At 38.2% G+C, this 23,711-nt stretch overlaps 1 protein-coding gene across 1 annotated transcript in view; it reads right to left on the reverse strand.

Annotated features, from left to right (window-relative positions):
* Positions 1 to 10,648: 10,648 nt before the first annotated feature.
* Positions 10,649 to 23,711, reverse strand: part of GMPS (guanine monophosphate synthase) — a 66,276-nt gene continuing 53,213 nt past the window's right edge. The window contains exons 13-16 of the mRNA XM_046002666.1: positions 20,068 to 20,183; positions 15,915 to 16,045; positions 14,821 to 14,993; positions 10,649 to 12,973 (exon numbers count right to left, since the gene is read on the reverse strand). Coding sequence (XP_045858622.1) covers positions 12,872 to 12,973; positions 14,821 to 14,993; positions 15,915 to 16,045; positions 20,068 to 20,183 — 522 coding nt within the window. The 3' untranslated portion in view covers positions 10,649 to 12,871. The remainder of the gene's footprint in view (positions 12,974 to 14,820; positions 14,994 to 15,914; positions 16,046 to 20,067; positions 20,184 to 23,711) is intronic.

Here is a 23,711-nt window from a genome sequence, read left to right on the forward strand (position 1 = left end):
CATAATGTCCTACAGGAGTGACAAGGCGAATGCAAATGCTGACTTTAACCAAGGCAGACTTCTAGAGGTGACCTGAGCTAGTCCCTAAGCATGAGCTGACTTCCTATCATTTGATGGTCACACCGGCCTGGGTGGAGCATGACCTGGGATACACACAGAGGAGCAGAAAAATGTCTCAAGCTTGAGGAGTGGCTAGGAGACAGTTTTAGAAGACATAGTTGGAAAAACGATAATGTGGTAGGTAAAGTGCCAGAGATGTTATTCCCTGGACACAGAGGTTACTGATGTGTTGTGAACAAGTAAGGTGACCATGGACTATGAGTCCATGATCTGTGTTTTGAAAAGAAGGTACCAGTTCAGACAGAGAAGAGTCGAAGGGTAGAGAAAAGCCCTGGGCTGCCACTGCAATGACACAGTTCAGAGACAATGGAGGGCTGGACTGCAGTGGAAGCCGGGAATGGAAAGAAGCAGACTGAAGAGCCGTTCTGGAAGGAGGAGGTCACTTAAGAGCAAACTGGATATACACGTGGAGAGTCGGGTATGGTGAGAAGCCAGGACAATCGAATAGGACATGACCTCCTCAAGCATGGGAGCCTTGGTCTCTGGAGTCTGGCACAGTGCCAGGCACAGAACAGGTGCTCAAGCCGTAGTTACTGCATGAATGAACTCCTGTTCACTGGGAAGATAGCAAATGTCAAGTTACATACACCTTCCTCTTACTAAATAAGTGCAGAACGTTTAAGGTAATGATGATGATGGATAATACATCTTTCTCGCTCTTCTGCCATTAAACTACAAAATAAATGCAGCCCATGGCTGCTTCACATTTGCCCGGCCACTCAGCAGCTTCAGGACTCAAAAATAAACCTTGCAAGATTAATACCATTATTATTTTGTGAATAATGAACTAAGTGTCCCCTGCTACAACAAAGCTGAAAAACAACACTGAAATCCTCAGACTTGTCTAAGCTTCTTTTCTCAAACTCTTTTAGCTCGGTCAAAAAGAATACTTATAAGCTGTCCAAAGGAGACAGAAAGGGAAGAACAGTTTCTAAGAGAAACCGGAACTCCCAGCTGGCCCGTTTAACCGTAAGCACTGTGGGAACTGTTGAGACTACCTGACGTCAACACTGCCACCCCACTTCTTTGAATTCTGTGGTTTTCTGCTTCCCACACAGGCAGGCCCTTAACCACCCAACCTCATTAAAAGAAAAGCTTGAACAAATCCCTAGTGACTGCAGGCTATTCTCCAAGCATTCATCTTCTAATTTACAACAGAATTTGTCAAAAAAACAGAATGTCTGCCTAAAGTTAAAATAGTAATTTTTATTTTAAATATTTTTTTATTTTATTTATTTATTTGACAGAGAGAGATCACAAGAAGGCAGAGAGGCAGGCGGAGAGAGTGAGAGTGAAGCAGGCTCCCTGCCGAGCAAAGAGCCGGATGCGGGACTCGATCCCAGGACCCTGAGATCATGACCTGAGCCAAAGGCAGCTGCTTAAACCACTGAGCCACCCAGGCGCCCCTAAAATAGTAATTTTTAAAAGCACAGCCACTGCACTTAGGGCTGTAGCACCAACAGCTGAAGCTACACATAGGTTAAAATAGAAATAGTTTCCTATTTGGTGATTCCAAGTATGAAAGTGGGGGTACAGGCTTGGTTCCTGGCTGAGTTGTTTCTCCATTTAGGTATCTGATGCTTGGAATTCTACTATTAGACATTTATTCCTTTGAAGTTAAGCCTGGTCCTCTTGCAGGTCTCTAAAAAGCATTCCACTTTTATATTTTATGAACCAAGCTCTAAGACTTCAAAGATGAGTAAATCACTGATCCTGCCTTCAAGAAGTTTATTGTCTGGTGTAGACAATAAATAAACAAGTAGAATAGAAATAAGAAATTAGTCATGGTATTCCTCAACAGGTAGTGGGAGCTTAGAAAAGGAGTTCTCCATCCTACAGACATGAGAATGAACTAAGTTTTCGTAAACACTCCGGAGTACTGAGAGCTGACTCAGTGTTTGCAGAGTGGGGGATGAACCTGGGGCTGGCACTCCTGGCAGGGAGAGCAGTAGGGGCAAAGGTAAGGGGTGGAACAGCAAGGGACATGAGACCCACAAGTGATCAGCTAAGGCAGTTTGGCCAGACTGGGGGGGCAAGAGTTAGGCTGTGGATGGTCTCAAACACAGCAGGTCAGCTAGGTGAAGTCTGTAGCTGACAGGCTGACTATAGCAGAGCACAGAGAGAAGGAAAAGTGCTGTTCTGACACTCTCAAGAGGTAGCTGGGCCACCACAGAGCAGAGCTTTTACTAGCTCTTCTGGCTTATCCAGCCCACACCCCTAACTGGACACAACTCAATCCCTTGGCTGAATCATAGTCCTCCACAATTTTGCACCAACTCTCCAGTTCTACCCTCCCAAGCAACCCATGCTAGTCCAAGCTTCTTCACTGCGGCTCCTCTCTTGGCCTCCATCCACCTGGAAGAGTCCGTACTTTCTGTCTGGAATCTACCACCCAGACTCTGCTCCAATCCAGGGCATGACATAAAACACTTGAATGTCACATGAGCTTTAGCTATTCTCCCGCACCGCTCACATTTTATGGAAAGTACTACCTAAATGTTTAATTCTGTATTTAGTCACTACTTCTTTTTTGTCCCAAACTTCTTTCACAAGCTATGAGATTGAGAGGACAAATACTACATTATTGCATACACCACTAGATTCTGACTAGAGTCAGAAAGAAAACTAGACATCCAGTTTTTGTACTTTTCAAGTGCAGGGCTGGAGATTGGGAGACAAGTTTTGTTCCCTCTCTTCTTTAAAGTGGTATAAATTTCATAAAGATGCATACATAGCCCTTGCATAGTTGAAAGCAGCTATCCCAGTATCATCCCACCCTCACAATCTGGAGACCTGACATGGTATAAATTTATCTGAATTGTCCCCGCTAATTCAGCACAATGGGATTATTAAACCCACATCATTTGTTTCATCTGCACTGCCATCTGTTTCAAATAACAGTCTATGCTTACACTAGCATTTTATAGATACAGCATTTTTTCATAATGTATTCACTTTTCCCACATTCTTTCACTTGATCCACCCAGGTAATATTATTCCTACATTAGAGTTAACCACTGCCCAGGAGACTGCTCTCTTGCCCAAGGTAACACAGCTACGTGGAGTCAGAAATATATCAAGTTTATTGAATTTCAGGCCAAAGTTTTATCAGCAGAATTAGGAAGAAATATTTCTAAAATAAAATCCCAAAATTACACCTAACAAAAGAACTAGGAATCTTATTCTATGTCATTAATACTCTAACATATTATAATAGATTCCAATTCCCAATTCTCAGAAAACTTCTACACTTTCTGCAATGGTTTTCTCCTGAGATCTAAAGAAAAGAAGTCACAGAAAGGTGAAACTATATATAAGATAGCCATATTCTTTCACTAAGCTTTAAATTCAATTGATTCCCAAACTAATGTGATTAATGTTAATTCCCTCTCTCTGCCTTAACTAGTCAAATCTCTAAACTCTAAAAACATTTAAGGTATGGTCATCACTATCTACTTTAAAAATTTTTTAAAGTGTGTGTGGTATGTGACTATTTCCCCGTTTTACAAAGAGAAATCAATATAGTAACAAATGTGTAGGTACCGTATTTGGCATGGTTTAAATCCAGTACATTAAAATGTTCACTTCAAACAGTATAAAAGGTATATATCCTCATCATAATCTTTGTAGTAACAACTGTTACTAAACAAAGCAAACTCCAAACTAAGTATACATCAAACTTGGGTCTCGGCAGATTCTATGCATGTATACTTTATGTAACATACGGCAAATCTTATTTCTCCACTCCTAGAAAGATGTTGAGATTTTAAAACATCTCTTTTTGCAAAATATTCCAACTCTTAACATCAAAACCAAGAAAGATAATCAATATTAAGGATTCACGTGTATTTTAGATGTATCCTTTGAAGTTGAGAAGGGGAAAAAAAAAACAAAATAAAAATACTCAGACACAATGGTTCTCAAACTGTTCACTGAGGCACTCCGAGCCACCACAGCAAACTCACATAAACACAAGATGAACTACTAGCTTGTGGCAGGTCAGTTTCAACATAACATCATGCACCATTTCCTTCAATGATGTCATATCTTTGCAAAGCTGAGTTTTCGGTGGCTGCTGTGATTTTAAAAGTACTGTGCAAACATCAGCTTGGAATAGAAAATGAAGATGGCAGTGTTCAATGCATACCGCAGTTCAGTAAGTTGCAAGTCCCCAACAGATCCCATCAGTAACTAACTCTAGTTATTCAAGAATGAAATATATTCTTTCAAAGGATAATAGTGTTTCATGTGGCTACTATGTTGTTAGGGCAAAATATTTAGTTTGTTTGAACAGTACTATCACTTAAAAAATGGGACTACTCGAGATATATAGATATAGATATATAGATATAGATACACACACACACACACACACACACACATATATATCAACCCTAGACCAAAGTAACACTAATTGAACTGTGAAAGGAGAAAGTTTGAAAAACTCTGCACTAAATTCACATCAAGTGCTTTAAGAGCCTGACCAGAAAACAAAAGAAAATTAAAAAGATCTTCCAAAATGTTGAAAAACAAAAACAAAACTGGCGGCATCACGTTACCCGATTTCAAGCTTTACGACAAAGCTGTGATCACCAAGACAGCATGGTACTAGCATAAAAACAGACACACAGACCAGTGGAACAGAGTGGAGAGCCTCAACTCTACGGTCAAATAATCTTCGACAAAACAGGAAAAAATAAACAGTGGAAAAAAGACAGTCTCTTCAATAAATGGTGCTGGGAAAACTGGACAGCTATATGTAGAAGAATGAAACTCGACCATTCTCTTACACCGTACACAAAGATAAACTCTAAATGGATAAAAGACCTTAACGTGAGACAGGAATCCATCAGAATGCTAGAGGAGAACATAGGCAGTAATCTCTTCAACATCAGCCACAGCAACTTCTTTCAAGATATGTCTCCAAAGGCAAAGGAAACAAAAGCGAAAATGAACTTTTGGGACTTCATTAAGATCAAAAGCTTCTGCACAGCACGGAAACAGTCAACAAAACAAAAAGGCAACCCACGGAATGGGAGAAGATATTTGCAAATGACAGTACAGACAAAAGGTTGATATCCAGGATCTATAAAGAACTCCTCAAACTCAACACACACAAAACAGATAATCATATCAAAAATGGGCAGAAGATATGAACAGACACTTCTCCAATGAAGACATACAAATGGCTATCAGACACATGAAAAAAATGCTCATCATCACTAGCCATCAGGGAGATTCAAATTAAAACCTCATTGAGATATCACCTTACACCAGTTAGAATGGCCAAAATTAGCAAGACAGGAAACAACGTGTGTTGGAGAGGTTGTGGAGAAAGGGGAACCCTCTTACACTGTTGGTGGGAATGCAAGTTGGTGCAGCCACTGTGGAGAACAGTGTGGAGATTCCTGAAGAAATTAAGAATAGAGCTTCCCTATGACCCTGCAATTGCACTGCTGGGTATTTACCCCAAAGATACAGATGTAGTGAAAAGAAGGGCCATCTGTACCCCAATGTTTATAGCAGTAATGGCCACGGTCGCCAAACTGTGGAAAGAACCAAAATGCCCTTCAACGGACGAATGGATAAGGAAGATGGGGTCCATATACACAATGGAGTATTATGCCTCCATCAGAAAGGATGAATACCCAACTTTTGTAGCAACATGGACGGGACTGGAAGAGATTATGCTAAGCGAAATAAGTCAAGCAAAGAGAGTCAAGTATCATATGGTTTCACTTATTTGTGGAGCATAACAAAGAACATGGAGGACATGGGGAGATGGAGAGGAGAGGGAGTTGAGGGAAATTGGAAGGGGAGATGAACCATGAGAGACTATGGACTCTGAAAAACAACCTGAAGGTTTTGAAGGGGCTGGGGGTGGGAGATTGGGGAACCAGGTGGAGGGTAATAGAGAGGGCATGTATTGCTTGGAGCACTACATGGTGGTGGTGCAAAAACAATGAATACTGTTACATTGAGAATAAATAAATAAACTAAAAATTTTAAATTAAAAAAAAAAAAGTACACACTGAGGAAAAAAAAAAAGATCTTCCAAAATGTTTCCTATTCAATGGTAAATCCTTACATTTCTCTTTAAGCAAACATCTGAAAACAGGCTAAGACCACAACAGAAACATTAAATTATTTGTAAATATTCCAAGATATTGTACTAACTTAAAAATCTCCAGGTACTTATTATCAACTCTGGGGTAATCTCAACATGTGGCATATGATTTACTCAGTAATTAAGGAAACACCCTTTTTAATTCTTGAATCTGAGAAGTAAGAATATGTAGAGGGTGCTAGCTGTACAATTTCACTTTTGTGTTGCTGAAATTTTTTTAGAAGATTCTTTAACACAAAACGGTCATGATATATATCATTCTTGCTAATTTATTCCCCCAAAACTATATAATAAGCACTATAAGCAAGTTCATTACATCCTAATCACCCACGGTAATAGAAGTTGCTTTTGAAAAGAACCAGAAGATGAGATTTTCTTGCACTTAGGTAAATATTTTTTAGTCTGTTGAAACTTTTTTCTTAAGAACAAGTATCAATCATCCTAATGCAATTAGATAAAGGTACCTTGACAAAAGGCCCTCATGTTCCCCACTATATACTGTAGCCACATTAACAAGGAATTTTTAAAATAGCATTTTCTCTATGGTGTTAATTTAAAATTAAAAAACAACAACATGTGGGCAGGTTAGGTATGGTCTTAAACAGTTTTAGTATGCAACTGTAAATCAAATAGCAGTCTAAAATATGAAAAAAGGATTTAATTAAAATTTGACACATTATTTGGATAACAGTAAGGTTTAAGTGAGATTTTTAGCTGTTTCTCAGAATCTGTCTATAACTCAGTATAATTCACTAACAATCTACCAAAAAAAAAAAAAGTTTTTTTTTTTTTGGTGTGAGATACAGCTTTTGATAATAGTATTTTTTTTTTAAGCAGAATGACAGGTTTTTGAGAGTTCAAGATAAAAACTCAGTAATATTTTTGTTTTGAGCCATGTTAAAACAGCAAAATCTTTACAGTTGAATATTCAAAATATAGTTTTCTCAAAAAGCAGAAGGTTGGACAACGTGATTGATCTGTAAGAAATCATACTACAGCAATGTAGCTACCTGAAATTACCGAGTGCAGTTTCTAAACCAGGTTATTTCCTCTCATCATCATATTAGTGACTTAATACACTTACTTTGATGGGCTTGATCAACTCTCATAACATACTTCCAAACAACAAATAGGATCCAACTTTTGCATCAAATTAGTAAAGGCAGTATAGGTTTTAAGAAATTGAGGACAGAGTTAAATATAAATAAATATGCAAGAAGTCAAATAAGTGTGCGTGTGTATAGAACTTTAATTCTGGAAACACATACACACACCCTTTTAGCTATTCACTTAAAATACCCAGTATTTTATTTCCACCATGTCCACCGTTACACTCTGCGCAAAACTCTGATACCTTTCCTTATATATGAGTAGATTAAACTTATTATCCAGAAACACCTGACAGTATATCCAATTTCTTATTTCCCTTCCCTGATAATGTCTGTCCTCTTTGTTCTTCCTTCACTGACTTTCTCATAAACACTGAGGCTTAAAGACAAGTTATGAAAGTCATTTCTTCCTTTATGAAGTATAATGGAAACAAAAGGGATTAAATTCATTTCACATTAATTTGGCATAGCTATTTTTTGCCAACATTACCACAAAATACAAGTTGTATCAGTATACCATAAAGAATTACATAGTGATTTCACAACTATACTACTTATTCCAATTAACAAAATACTTCTTTATAAAAAAATCTGTTTGAAAGGACGTTACATTCACTTCATTTAATACCATAAGGTTGTAACAATGTCACAGTAGGTTCAAAGACAGGAAACTACTTACCTTAAATATCTGTATTCTCCAAATGCCTTACTCCACTTGGATTACTTAAGGTTCAGGCTTCCTGGACAACTTAGAAGGTGTCAGAGCTACTGAACTTAGAATACCCAAGAAATAGCCAAATTCTCCCCAAAGTCTCACAGTTTTGCCAATGAAGGAACGCTTATCAAGGTCAAAAGATGCCATGGGATCCACCAGTGATCAAAGACTCTAAAGGGTCAGTCACTTAAAATGAGGCTATTCAAAAAGTTGTCATTCAGGCAACTTGGGTTACAGGTAAGTACTCTCTAGCTGACAAATTATATCCAAATGACACAGCTCCAGAGGGCTTTCTGTTTCACGATCTAGCTAGATTCTCTAGCTAACAAATTATATCCAAATGACACAGCTCCAGAAGGCTTTCTCTGTTTCATGATCTAGCTAGAGTCAAATTCAGAGAGGTGGCTATGTATGGCATAGGGGTAGGATTCTCTCCTGTGACAAAAAGCAAAAAGACTAAGAAGAGGTTGAGAGATACCCACATAGTTGTTGCACAGTCCTCAACAGGAGCAACATTTATGTCAGCTGCCCTAAATATTACCAAACAGGCCCTTGGAGTATCTGACCTACAATATAGTATACACAGAATCAATTCCAGTCTGGCCCCTAGGTCTAAAGTAATTTAGCTAGGACATCTTCAGCAAAACATTATCTGTGGCCTTCTCTTACATTTCTCTTAAAGACCTAAGATTTTAAGCCATAATTAGATAGGCCAAGTATATTCCTCAGTAACATTTTTTTGGAGTGGAGAGATTTAAAACTATCAATAATTGGACCCTGTCAAGATTCTAACTTAATTGATTTAACTGTGGGGTCTAGACATTATACAGACTTAATTCCTCAGATAGTAATAACAGGCATCCAGGGTTGAGAACCACTGACAAAAGATCAGAGCTGGGTCGACTACCTGGATCTCTTCAACATAGAAGACTAAGTTTGAGAGTTGGCATTTTGGCACTCTTTGAAGGGGAGAGGGGATTCCAAATCTCTTCACCAGTCATTAAATGAAATGGTCAGGAATATAAGAGCCAAGGATACCACCATCATTGTTGTCAAAGTCCTGAAGTGGTAAAAAACAAAAACAAAATAACGGATACCCTGTTCCTTGTATCACCTGCATGGCTAACCTACTTCAGTAGGAACAAGGCAGGGGCCCTTTCCAAGGGCAGAGACATCAGCTTATATTTTTTCAATTACTTTCTGAATTTGGGCCAATGAAAGGAATACCCACTGAGGTAATAGCAAAGGTATGTCCTTACCACATTCCAATGAAAATTCAGGGAACAGTAGGAGAGAGGAGATGGGTATGGAGAGTAGTGGAGAGAAATAATAAGAAACAAAACAAACAAAAAAAACCAGGGGTACAATATTGGGCATGACAGAAACTACTACTCTCTTATTTTACGTAGGGAGATGATTTACACTTTGGAAATAATTTATCCCTGATGCATCAATTATACAAGGAGAGCCTCCTGTTACGCCTCACCTCAAAAGGCCTTAGAGCACTACCTCTTCAACAGAGAGAAACAGAAAAGCCTAGATTCTAGCTCCAGCTCTACCAACAATTAGCTACAGATAACTGATAGTGGGCGACTTTAAATTCTGTTAATGGATATTGTCCTAGTGTCATGGTCACAACAGAGGATTCTCAAGTAGTCAAATTTTGCAGATCTATATTACATCTTCAAAAAAACAAGGTAATTAATATTTGACTTTACAATGTATTCTGATGTTTACCTTTGACAGGGTAAGGTTGTATCTGATGTTGAAAGAACTTTAAACATAAACCCTCAAATTCTCCATTGTCTCCTGCTATCCTTTTTCTTGTTATTTAAGAAAAAAAAATATGGCTGGATTTGATGTAAATTTAATCCAACTGTCTCCTCTTACAGATAAACAAACAGAAATCACTTAACCATTCCCACAGCTGTTTAACAGCTGAACAAAAGCACTGAGGATGGACAGTCCCACCTACCTAATCTGAATGCCCTCATTCTTGAGGGACTTGATTCAATTACACAGTAAAATAGGCTATCAGGAGATCAGCCCAGTGAAAAAAAACTTTAATGATGCTTGTTTGGGTACACGCAGGCAGCTACCTCAGGAGAAGGGGCAGCAAAAGACGGGGAAACAGTATAACCCATCTCCCAGGTACATCTAAAGACCTACCTTCAGAAATTATGCCAGGCTATGTTATTTCCAAAACAGCTGATGATTATAGATGGCATAACTAAGGTGAAACTGGGTCCTTGAAAATTCCTTTGTGTCTGCCAATTTGGGGAATAAACGATGCTTTGACCTGCCCTACCTACTCCTAATCAATATGAAGAAACAATATATATTTAATTTGATGGGAATGCAGTCATAATCTACCAAGGATCATATTTCATTCTGAATTTCATTAGGTAACCATACTAAGCTAAGCTTGTTTCTGAAGTGCAAAATGGACTATAATCTTCCCTCAGCTGCTTGGATGACACACTGTGAAGATACACAATAATACTGTACAACACAAAGCAAAAAGTACTTTTGCAAAGGAAGAGGGGGTTCCAAATTTTAGAGAATTTACAAAGACAAAAAAATTAACTTTTTTTACTATGTCATATCAGGATGTGTTCTGGAGATACCATTTTTTCCCAGTATTAAAGATTATAGTTTAGCACACAAAGATCAGGAAAACATCAGGTTAAGCAAGTTTAACAACTGTTTTTCACATCAAAATTTCTCAGTTTGAATATAATGTACACCATGACTTTCCAAGACAGAAGGACAAACGAACAGCACTCTCGCAACTTCCATGACCATCTAACCCTTTTGACAAGGATCAGCTCAGTGGAGCAGTGTTCCATAGAACATACACTGGAAAGAAAACATTCTTACTATATATTCTTCCTAGTTTCCTATTTGCTCGAACACAAAATCACAAGAAACTTCTGCTAGAAGAGGAATTTTTTCACATAAATGTAAGTATTTGTAAGCCTTTTAGAGGTTATCTATTCCAGCTCTTAAATAACATGACTCCAAAACTGTTACAGCCAGATCACTTACATAACTTCTTTCCAAAAGGCCAGTATGAGTATCTCATCATCAGGACAGAAAATGAACCCTTCAAGTTCTGTAGAAGTCAAATACTCCTTTGTTTCAGGTACAGATATCTGTTAAAACAGACAGGGGCACCTGGGTGGCTCAGTGGATTAAGCCGCTGCCTTCGACTCGGGTCATGGTCTCAGGGTCCTGGGATCGAGCCCCGCATCGGGCTCTCTGCTCCGTGGGGAGCCTGCTTCCTCCTCTCTCTCTGCCTGCCTCTCTGCCTACTTGTGATCTCTCTCTGTCAAATAAATAAATAAAATCTTTAAAAAAAAAAACAAACAAAAAAAAACAGACAGAAGCTCTTCCCTTGCTGGTCTGGAAATACAGTGCTTATGTCCTCTAGGCCAGCCAAAATAAAAAGTAGACTTCTGGAATGCATAATTTTACTGTTTACCTAATACTGAATCCCAAACAAAATTTTGTACCTGATCAATACAAAGGATCTTGAAAATAAAAGGCAGCAACCTGAGATGGGTTTGGCATGACACCAGAAACTAATCTGCTATAGATCAATCACATCTCAATTTTTTTAAAAAAAGGAAGAAAAACTCATTAATGTTCTTAAATAGCAACAACAGCTAAAATATTGAAAAATGGTTGTAGAATTTAAGTCTAGTACTATTTTTATAGTGCTTATATGAATGTAATAAAGGCTCTGGTAGACACCAGTGGCAATGGCAAAGAGTCCTAGACAAGTTCTTGAATCTTACAAATGATAGAAGATTACAAAGTGTGGCGATATCTTGTATGGACCGAGACTGGTGACAGTCTTCTGAGCAGTGGGTAATAAACCCACTTACAGATTACATCTAAGAGTGCATTTTACAACTCTTTACTAGATAGTCTAAGCTGTGGGCATGTGTAATGGTTTCTGTGGTCTCAGATGACCCTCTGCCCAAACGAGATCAAAACACTGACTTTATGCTACACCAGAGACAGAAACTTCGTCACAAGGCCACAGGAATGGCACCATGGGTGGGGGGGGGGATAAAGCTCCTCATGAGTGAACAGGTTGACAGTGAACAGTATGGCATCTATGTGGGACAGAACTTGAAAACATTTTAAACGAAGACCAATCATAGCTTCTTTCTCCCACAGCTGTGATGTTACAAAATTCTAAAGTACTTCAACAAATTCCCGGTGTTTTCCATCTTAAGGGAGCTTACATTTGATAGCCCCAGTGTCTTGTAAAAGGGGCTGGAACAAGCCCACCTACACCTTATCTCCTATGTCCACCCCCCACCCCTATCTTCAGAGGAGTAAGGTTACTTATAAGCAAATCCAGATTCTCTGAAAGAGGACATACATACTAACTCACACTAGTAAATAATAGGTGTTTTCTAACAGCTCTTAGAAACTGGCAATGGGACAGAAGACTATTACTACCCCCAAAGTCACCCACCTTCATACATCTTCACTGACAGAGACATTAATAGCAACAGTGAATTTATACATAAAGAACAAGTGAGGCAAAGGCAAAAGCAGTGCCATCTGAGTGCAGGCAATGGTGCTTTGATTATACCCGTACAAGTGCTTCAGTTCCTTTTAGTTATCCCCAACTCAGCTCTTAAGCCGTAGGTTTTTGCTGTAGAGAACTCAGATGTGATGCAGCCGCTCAGTAACTCCTTTCACAGTACCGCATGTCAATACTGGGAATGGTTTCTAATCAATTTAAACTGAACACAATACTTTCATAGAACAAGAAGTTTATTACTCCCACTCGGTAGTTCCTGGGGGCTTTGATGTTAAGTCATACATAATTCGAGAAATACCAGGAATCTTCTTAATCTCAGTGACCATCTTTAACACCACCTGTTATAAAACAAAGATCATAAATAGAAGGGTTGGGATCCAGAGCATATCCAACAGACCTAGAAAGCTTCCATTTACAATTAAAATGTGATCTATTTTTATTATCGTCTTCTATGTATATGATATGGTCTCTGATTAATATTATGTAGTGAACCTAACTTCCTTCTATAGATTTAAGGGAATTAACTCAGTACTACTCAAAGTGTAGTCTGCAAACAGTTGCCAGTATGCAAATTGTTTATTACTAGTCCATAACAAGTGTTTAGAAACATTTACAGCAATTTGAAATTGCTGTGACATCCAAACACCTGATACTATGTATTAAAAGCCAGTGCTTCACATATATTCTGTGCCTGAAACATACAAGTCTGAGGCCAGCACAGGGGCACATAATGCACTTTAATAACAACTACTACCAAGTGTCAAAGAGGAGAAGGCCTGGTCACTTGAATGGACAGAGATATGGCAAATTTGAGCTTAAGGGGAAACAAACTCTAAGTAAGCCCCACTCCTCAACCTAGCTATGTAGCTATAACCAGAGCCTTGCATTAGAGAACAGAGCAGAGGTCTGCCTAATGAAGTCTCACTTTGATTTTCATTTGCTGCTATGCAAACAGCTCTCTGGAACACTCCAGGGGACAGAGAACAAGAGACAGAGATGGTGATCAAAACAGCTGGCAGTTGGAGCACCTGGGTGGCTAAGTCAGTTAAGCATCTGCCTTCTGCTCACGTCATGATTCCAGTCCTGGGATGGAGCCCTATATTGGGCTACCTGCTCTGTAAAAAGCCTGCTTCTCCCTCTTCCTCTGCCTCTCCCCACTGCTCAAGCTTGCTCTTTCTCTGATCTCAAATTTAAAAAAAAAAAAATCTTAAAAAAAAAAAAGTTGGTAGCAAGCAGAGCATTAATCAATTCATGGATGTCTAGCCATCATGGTATCAAGCCTCATCCATATTTCTAATAAACTCTTCTTCACTACCAGGGTTTTCTCCTTTACTTGGAAAACACTATTTATAAAGTAGAGGTTGGCAAGATTAGATAGAAATGTAGATTAGAGGGGCACCTGGGTGGCTCAGTGGGTTAAGCCTCTGCCTTCGGCTCAGGTCATGATCCTAGGGTCCTGGGATCGAGCCCCACATCTGGCTCTCTGCCTAACAGAGAGCCTGCTTCCCCCTCTCTCTCTCTGCCTGCTGCTCTGCCTATTTGTGATCTCTCTCTCTCTCTCTCTGTTGAATAAATAAATGAAATCTTTAAAAAAAAAAAAAAATGTAGATTAGAAGTGGTTACTCCACACAGTAATCAGACATTTAGAGTATAATAAATTTAAAGTCTTTTCTAGAAAACTACTATAATTATTTTTTTTAATTTTAATTCAATTAGCCAAATTAAAGTACCTCATTAGTTTTTAATATAATATTCAATGACTCACTAGTTGAGTGTAACACCCAGTGCTTTATTTACTTGTGGAAATTTGAAAAAATAATAATTATGTGGAGATTAAAAAAATAATAAAAGCCTACAGGAGCTTGGTGGCTCAGTCAGTTGAGTGTCCAACTCTTGATTCCGGTTCAGGTCGGGATCCCAACGTCGTGGGATAGAGCCCTGCCTTAAGCATCCCCCGTCCCCTAAGACACCCCATTCAGGTTTTATGCTCAGTGGAGAGTCTGCTCCTCTCCCCCTCTCTGTGCCCCTCCCCTCGCCATACACACATATGCTAATAAATCTTTGAAAAATAAAATGAAAAAGCCTATCTTATAAACAGAAAACCAACCCCGGAAATAACAATTCTATCACAGCCTATTCCATTCACCATATTATAAAATGTACATGAGAAAAATATATAAGTTACCTCTACAGGGATTTCATTGCCAGGTGTTGCAGGTATACCAGTCATGAAATCACTAGTAATAAAGGTTCGAATAACCACAGATCTCTGGCATGAAGGCTGCTTCTGAAGTGGGTCCCGATCAAAATGCAATGGTGTCAAAATCACTGGCATCTGGCTAATTTTCCCAGCATACCCTAGAAAAAGGAAGTAAGCATGCAGAACCAATGATCATGGAAAAAGCACTCTAATCCAGTTCCATTAAATCCTCCCAGATAATATCTAAAGTCACATACATAAACATACCAGTTAAGACTGTCATCATGCATGTTTTCAACTACTGTCATATCTGTAAGTAAACTCAACCACAAATATAAACAACAGAATTTGATAATTGCAGTGATGTTACAGTGATGAGATATATATGTAAGTCCATTCTTGTTACTCAAGGAAGTTATGGCCTATACTACAAACACTGAATTAGCAAATTGTAAACCACTGTCCCTACGAGAAATATAGAGATTCCTGCCAAGCCTCTGGTCATATTTTCATCAACCAATCAATACGTAACCTTGTTTTATGTGTATTTCTGTTTAAAGACACCCTATTATTTATTTTGGATTCATTAACATTGAACTCACAGCCAACAGCACTATAATTCATACATGAATAAAGCTTATCTAACCCACATATTTTCTCTATAAGGCACATGACAGCCCTCCTGTGCTGAGAAAACTAGACAGCACCTCAGCAGTATGCCTGGGGGACATTTCAAACAGTAAAATCAGAAACAAAAAGCACAGAAATGCAAAAAAATATGGTACAAAAGGACACTTGTTTATAGTGCAAGTGAACAAAGAGAATATATATATAACCTCAGCTGGGAACAATGGGAGTCAGGTGACTCAGATTTTTTGCTTATATGTACATATCCACAAATGACCACAAAGGTAAAAATTTTTATACGGCAGGCAATATCACAGACCAATCCATAGAAATGAATAATATAAATAAAAGCATCCAAAATTCAAACTCGCATTCTCCTAACCAGGAATCATAATGCCACATTTCCAAATTCTAGTTAGAGCATGTATTAATAAACAAAATGAACAACTTACCAGACTCCCGGAGAATAGTATGGGCCTCAAAGTCAGCTTGGCGTAAAGTACTGAGCACCCCTGTTGTCAAGAAAGTGGGAGTAACATCTGTAGGAGGTTCTTTAACTGGTGGGCCAAATATATAGACAACTCTAGAAGGGGAGGAGGTAAAAATTATAGAGAAACGACATTTTAGTAGAAAAAGCAAGGCACATAGAATATCATTCTTGGGGCACCTGGGTGGTTCAGTGGGTTAAAACCTCTGCCTTCGGCTCAGGTCATGATCCCAGGGTCCTGGGATCAAGGCCCGCAAAGGGGGGGGGTGTCTGTGCTCAGCAGGGAGCCTGCTTCTCCCTCTCTCTCTGCCTGCCTCCCTGCCTACTTGTGATCTCTCAAATAAATAAATAATCTTTAAAAAAAATATATGTATCATTCTTTCCGTTAATTCTGCAGTCCCTCTCTCACCCACTTCAAATCACATGGGTAGGATAGGATATAAGATTACATATACAGGGGTACCTGAGTGGCTCTGGCATCTAACTTTGGCTCCGCTTATGATCTCAGGGTCCTGGCATCGAGTCCTGCATCAGGCTCCATGCTCAGTGGGGAGTCTGCTTGTCCCTCTACCTCACTCCCCACTCATACTCTGTCTCGCTCTCAAATAAAATCTTAAAAAAAAAAAAAAGATGATATACCTTTTTTTGAAAGAGAGCATGCGCACTTGGTGAGGGGAGTACAGAGGGAGAGAATCTTAAGCAGGCTCCACACCCAGCAAAAAGTCCAACACAGAGCTGGATCTCACAACCCTGAGATAATGACCTGGACTGAAATCAAGTGTCAGACACTTAACTGACTAAGCCACCCAGCTGCCCCGGGATATAAGATTATAGAAGGTTCTATGTTCTATGTACCTTCCTGAAAGTGTATTCTTTGGAATAATAGTATCTCAGATTATACAAAGATACAGGGGATTATCACAATCCTCTTTTCATATGATGTCCTGGACTGATGTGTATCCCCCAAACTTCATGTCCATCTGGAATCTACAGGTAAAAATAGGCTCTTTGCAGATGCAGTCAAGTTAGGATAAGGTCATAATGGACCAGGGTAGGCATAAATCTTTGAAGATGTCCTTCTAAGAAGAGAAATTTGGAAACAGACAAAATAGGGAGGGCCATGTGAAGGTGGCAACAGAGACTGGAGTTATATTGCCACAAGCCAAAGATTGCCAGTAAATACCAGAAACTAGGAAGAGTGAAGGAAGGATCCTTCCCCAGAGCTTTATGCCATAGAGAGTATGGCCCTGCTAACACCATGACTTCAGACTTCTAGACTCTAGAACCGTGGGAAAATAAATTTGTCTTAAGTCTCCTGGTGTGTGACAATTTGATATAGTACCCCTAAGAACTAAACACACATAAGCCTGGGGAAACACTGAGTTGAACAAATAAGTAGGTTGTTTTATGCCAGAACTTAGAAACTATATGCACTAGAAACCTCCAAGATAAGGCTACAATGCATTTCCCAATTTGACATTTTTTTTTTCACTTTGTGCAACACTGATCTCAAAGAAAGATTCTCTTTTCCCCATTATATAAAATGTTACCCAAACAGAACTTGGTATCCTACTATTTGCTCCTAAAAGGAGTAACTCACTACTTCTTTAACTAACATCTGTTTGAAAGGTAGGAAGATAAACTGCAGGTGTTGATAAAAGTAACGTTTAAAAGAACACAACTTGAGGAAATTATGATCAGATAATTACAACTCAAGAGGAATTCTACTGCTGGTAGGGAGGATCTGTTCCACAACCTTCCCCCAGAAAACAAGGGACAATCAGGATATAGGTATGAATGCATCCTAGCTTGCCCGACTTGGACTCCAGCCAGCACACAATCGTCCCCTTTCTCTAGTCCTTTCTGTCTTAACCAAAGAAAATACATGTCTCTTGGCAAGTTCCATAGTGAAGTTTAATTTTTTCCTTTTTCTTAATATGTACTTGGAATAAAATCATAAAGAAAACAGCATCAGATAAAAACCACACTACCACCAACTAATTCATTGCCTCCTCCCAAACATACTATATAGCAAGTTTTGTCCATGTATTAAATGCTATACTTCTACTAAACAGTATAGTCCCTGGAGTTCATAAATGATCCTTCAAGGAAAAAGGAACTTGGAAAAAGAATGCCACGAACTTGCTCTGTCTTATTTCTTACAAACAAGAGTGTTCACAGAATGCACAGGAATAAGTCGTCTTTCACATTGTACAGGACAATAAAACTGCAGCAGACCTTCTCTACACCAAGATTCCACAATGCAAATTAGGACAAAACTTGGCAAAAATAGAAAAAAATGTTTTTAATTGTTTAAATTCCAATTCCCAAAACAGACCCTGGCAAAGAAATCTAAAGACTCTTAAGGCTTGCTAGGTTCGTAAATCTATTTTTTTGTTTGTTGGTTGTAAAGACTTTATTTTTTTGCAGGGGGGAGAGATATTTGGGAAAGTAGGGAGAACAAATGTGGGAAAAAGAAAACAGGCAGAAAATCAGCAAGACAGGAAACAACGTGTGTTGGAGAGGTTGTGGAGAAAGGGGAACCCTCTTACACTGTTGGTGGGAATGCAAGTTGGTGCAGCCACTGTGGAGAACAGTGTGGAGATTCCTGAAGAAATTAAGAATAGAGCTTCCCTATGACCCTGCAATTGCACTGCTGGGTATTTACCCCAAAGATACAGATGTAGTGAAAAGAAGGGCCATCTGTACCCCAATGTTTATTGCAGCAATGGCTACGGTCGCCAAACTGTGGAAAGAACCAAGATGCCCTTCAACGGACGAATGGATAAGGAAGATGTGGTCCATATACACGATGGAGTATTATGCCTCCATCAGAAAGGATGAATACCCAACTTTTGTAGCAACACGGACGGGGCTGGAGGAGATTATGCTGAGCGAAATAAGTCAAGCAGAGAGAGTCAAGTATCATATGGTCTCACTTATTTGTGGAGCATAACAAAGAACATGGAGGACATGGGGAGATGGGAGAGGAGAGGGAGTTGAGGGAAATTGGAAGGGGAGATGAACCATGAGAGACTATGGACTCTGAAAAACAACCAGAGGGTTTTGAAGGGGTTGGGGGTGGGAGGTTGAGGAACCAGGTGGTGGGTAATAGGGAGGGCACGTACTGCATGGAGCACTGGGTGTGATGCCAAAACAATGAACACTGTTATGCTGTAAATAAACAAATAAAAAAAATAAAAAATAAAAAATAAATAATTCACTCTCCTCAGTGTATTGATGGTGCTTCTGTAAGCCTTAGATTCATCACAGTAATAAGCCTTTCAATGGGCATGTTACTACCAGTAAAAAACTGACTTCCCTCTGACTCCTTGTCTCAAAGGACAAACTATACACACCCTGCTGGGTGAACACAAATAGGCAGGTTCCTAATTCCTATAGCAAACTTGAGGAAACTGAAACCTCAAGTAACTATTTTTGGTTAATTGCTTAATATTCATGAGGAAATAAAAAGTAGACAATGGTGAAATGAGAACATCTAATCAGTGATCTGGTGTGAGATTTTTTGAATTCTATATGGGACAGTGCAATGGAGCATTACACATAGATTATAAATCAGTTATACTGATTTATATCAGTTATATATAATCCAACATTAGAAATTATCATGCAAGTGAGAGAAAAACTGGATCAGAAAAGATAAATTCAAAATAAATTCTACATGTAGTAGAGGCATATGCCTTTTTCCTTTTCTTTGATTTCCCCTGGGGTTATTATTAAATTAACCAAGTCTCTATTGGTAATTCTATCACCCATACATATTCCTTCCAGTGGAAGAAAACATATTACCATAAAACCAATAGCTAGCATAAGCACCTAATTTGGAAGATAGGTTTTAAAAGTATCTTTAATATTTAATACTTAATTTTTAAAAAAATCCTTCTTATTTTTTGTTTAAACAAGAGCAAAATGTTTTTTATTAAGCAGATGACTGGTGATAAAGGAACAGAACACAAGGTATTATTAAATATCTGCTCAATTGTTACTTATGTGCATACCTGTATCTATACTTTGAGTCTTCTGGTCTCTCAGGAGTGGGAACATCTTAAAACATACACCCTTCTGTTTCACCTCACCTTTTGCCCTGCAGAACATACCTGTTAATGTTATGACACATGCGAGGTATAAGTCTAGCCAGGAAAATAAGAGATTCCCAGTCAGGCTCGTCTTTACTGGAGATTCCACACACGTAACTGTAGGAACGACAGTCACCCTGAAAATAAAAATACAGTCAATAATTTTTAATGGTTTTCTAAAGCCAAAAGGTTGACTGGAAAATATTTCATGCATGGTAACACCACCGACAATTTTTTTGGTTGTTTTTTTTTTAAACAAAAACATGTTTGAATAAAAGTATATACAAATATTTCTCTAATGATATAAACCTTAAATTAAAATCCCATATTAAATTCTACCTAAATCAGTTCAGATACAAAGAGTTGTGGTAATTTTAAAACTTTATTCAAACATGCCAGAGGCGCACTGGGATTTCATTCCAAGTACCTGCCCACATGTATATAGTCAGCACACTTAATTTGGCAGATAAGATCTGCCCATGTTCTACCTCAACATAATAAAGGTTATATATGAAAAAACCACAGCTAACATCATGCTCAGTAGTGAAAACTGACAGCTTTTCCTCTGAGAGCAGGAACAAGATAATGATGTCCACCCCTGCCACTTTTATTCAATGTTGTACTGGAAGTCCTGACTACAGCAATCGGAGAAGAAAAAAAAAAATAAGAGGTATCAGTAGTGGTAAAGAAGAAGTTATGCTGTCACTATTTGAAGACAACATGATGTTACACATAGGAAACCCTAAGGACTCCACCAAAACTACTAGCAGTAATAAATAAATTCAGTAAAGTTGCAGAATACAAAATTAATACCCAGAAAGCAATAGCATTTCTATACACTTAAAATGAAAAAGCAGAAAGAGAAATTAAGAAAATAATACCATTTACAACTACACCAGAAAGAATTACACCTAAGGATAAACTTAACCAAGAAGTGAAAGAACTGTAACCCTGAGAATTATAGAACACCGATGAAAGAAATTGAAGAGGACACAAATGGAAAGATAATTCCATGCTCATGGATTAGAGGAATTACTACTGTTAAAATGTCCATACTACCCAAAGCAATCTACACATTCAATGTAATCCTTACCAAAATACCACCAGCATTTTTCATAGAACTAGAACAAGTAATACTAAAATCTGTATGGAACCACAAAAGACCTGGATAGCCAAAACAACCTTGAGAAAGAAGAACAAAGCTATGGTATTACAATTCCAGAATTCAAGATAAACTGCAAGACCATAGTAATCAAAACAGTATGATGCTGGCACAAAAACAGGCACATACATCAGTGGAAAAGAACAGAGAGGCCAGAAATAAACCCACACTTATATGATTGATTAATCTATGACTAAGGGGGCAAGAATATGCAATGGGGAAAAAAAGAGTCTTTTCAATAAATGGTACTAGGGAAGCTGGACAGCTACATGTAGAGGAATAAAAGTGGACAACTTTCTAACACCATATACAAAAATAAACTCAAAAGGAATTAAAGATCTAAATGTGAGACCTGAAACCCCAAAAACCCTAGAAGAGAACACAGACAGTAATTTCTCTGATATTCGCCATAGTAAACATTTTTCTAGATATTTCTGAGGCAAGGGAAACAAAAGCAAAATTAAACTATTGGAACTACATCAAAATAAAGTTTTTGCACAGTGAAGAAAACCATCAACAAAACCAAAAGGCAACCTAGTGAAAGAAGATATTTGCAAAATGATATATCCAATAAGGGGTAATATCTAAAATATGTAAAGAACTCACACAACACCAAAAAACCCAAACAACTGAATTAAAAAATGGACAGAGGATCTCAATAGATATTTTTTCAAAGACCTACAGATGACCAAAAGACTCATGAAAAGATGCTCAGGGAAATGCAAATCAAAACCACAATGAGATATCCCCTTATACCTGTTAGAATGGCTAGTATCAAAAAGACAAGAAATTAAGTGTTGGCAAGGACATGGAGAAAAATGAACCCTTGTGTACTGTTGGTGGGAATGTAGAGCCACTGTGGAAAACAGTTTCTCAAAAAATTAGAAATAGAAATGCTGTATGAGCCCATAATTCTATAATTCTACTAATGGGTATATACCCAAAGAAAATGAAAGTAAAAACATTAAGTCGAAAAGAAATATGCACCTCTATGTTTACTGCAGTATTTATAATAACCAAGATATGGAAGAAATTTAAATGTTCATGAATAAATGAATGAATAAGGAAGATGTCGTAGGTACACACATACACACAGAGAATATTATGCAGCCATAAAAAAGGATGAGGTTTTGTTTGTTTGTTTGTTTCGTTTTTGGGGGGTTTTTTTGGTCTGTTTTGCCATTTGCAAAACAGGATAGAGCTAGAGGATATTATGCTACGTGAGGTAAGTCTGACTGAGAAAGACAAATACCATATGATTTCACTCATATATGAAACCTAAAAATCAAATAAACAGCTAAATCAGACCTATGAACACAGGAATAAACTGATGATTATCACAGGAAAGTAGGGGTGAGAGGACAGGCAAAATGGGTGAAGAGGGAGAGATATAGTTTTCGAATTAGAAGCACTAAGCTTAAAAAAAAAAGATAACTAAGCACAGGAATAAAATCCACAACATAGGGAATACAGTCAATGATATTGTAATAGGGATATATGGTGACAGATGATAGCTACACTTGCAGTGATAAGCACAACACATAGAGAGGGTGAATCACTATGCTGTACACCTGAAAATAACATAACATTGTATGTCAACTATACTCACACACACACAAAAAACTATTAAAATGAAAAAAGATCTACCCATGTTTATTAGGAGGATATTCTTAAGTATTCTAAGTCAGAGATAAAAATAATTTCATAAACATTTACTATAAATTTCTTTAAAAAGGAACCACTGAAAGTTAACTTAAAAATAAATGAATAAAACATAATTTTGATTCCCTTTACCTTTGTCCTTTTAATTTTTTTTTTTAACTTAGAGAAAATGCACAAGCATGAGGGGGAGAGAGAATCCCAAGCAGACTCTGCGCTGAGTGCAGTGCCCACACAGGGCTCGATCTCATGACCCAGAGATCATGACCTGAGCTGAAACCAAGAGTGCTTAACCAACTGCTCCACCCAGATGCCCCTTTGTCCTTTTTAACCCAACTGATTTGCTTTTTAAAAAAAAAGTTAAACTAAAATAAGCAATTTTTTAAAAATTTTATTTATTTATTTGACGGAGAGACAGAGACAGCAAGGGAAGGAGCACAAGCAGGAGGAATGGGAGAGGGAGAAGCAGGCTTCTGGCCGAGCAGAGAGCCCGATATGGGCCTGCATTCCAGGACCCTGGGATCATGACCTGAGCCAAAGGCAAACAGCTAATGACTGAGCCACCCAGGTGCCCCTAAAATAAGCAATTTAAAAAGATTCATTAGCTAACTACCTGCCAGCCGCTACACTGAGAATGAGAATTCAGACTATATGAACGCTAATTTAATAGTATCTATAAAATGTACACATTCTTAATTCAAGACATGATCTTACAGAAGCACAAATAGTTGCTTGAAGAATTAAGATATTACTTGCTGAAATGCCCATAATAATGAGAAGCTGAAACTACAGTATAACCATACATGGAATACAAGGCAGTAGTTAAGAATAATCTACTTAGGGG

This window comes from Meles meles, chromosome 4 (genome assembly GCF_922984935.1).
Source record: "Meles meles chromosome 4, mMelMel3.1 paternal haplotype, whole genome shotgun sequence".
Classification (NCBI taxonomy): Eukaryota; Metazoa; Chordata; class Mammalia; order Carnivora; family Mustelidae; genus Meles; species Meles meles.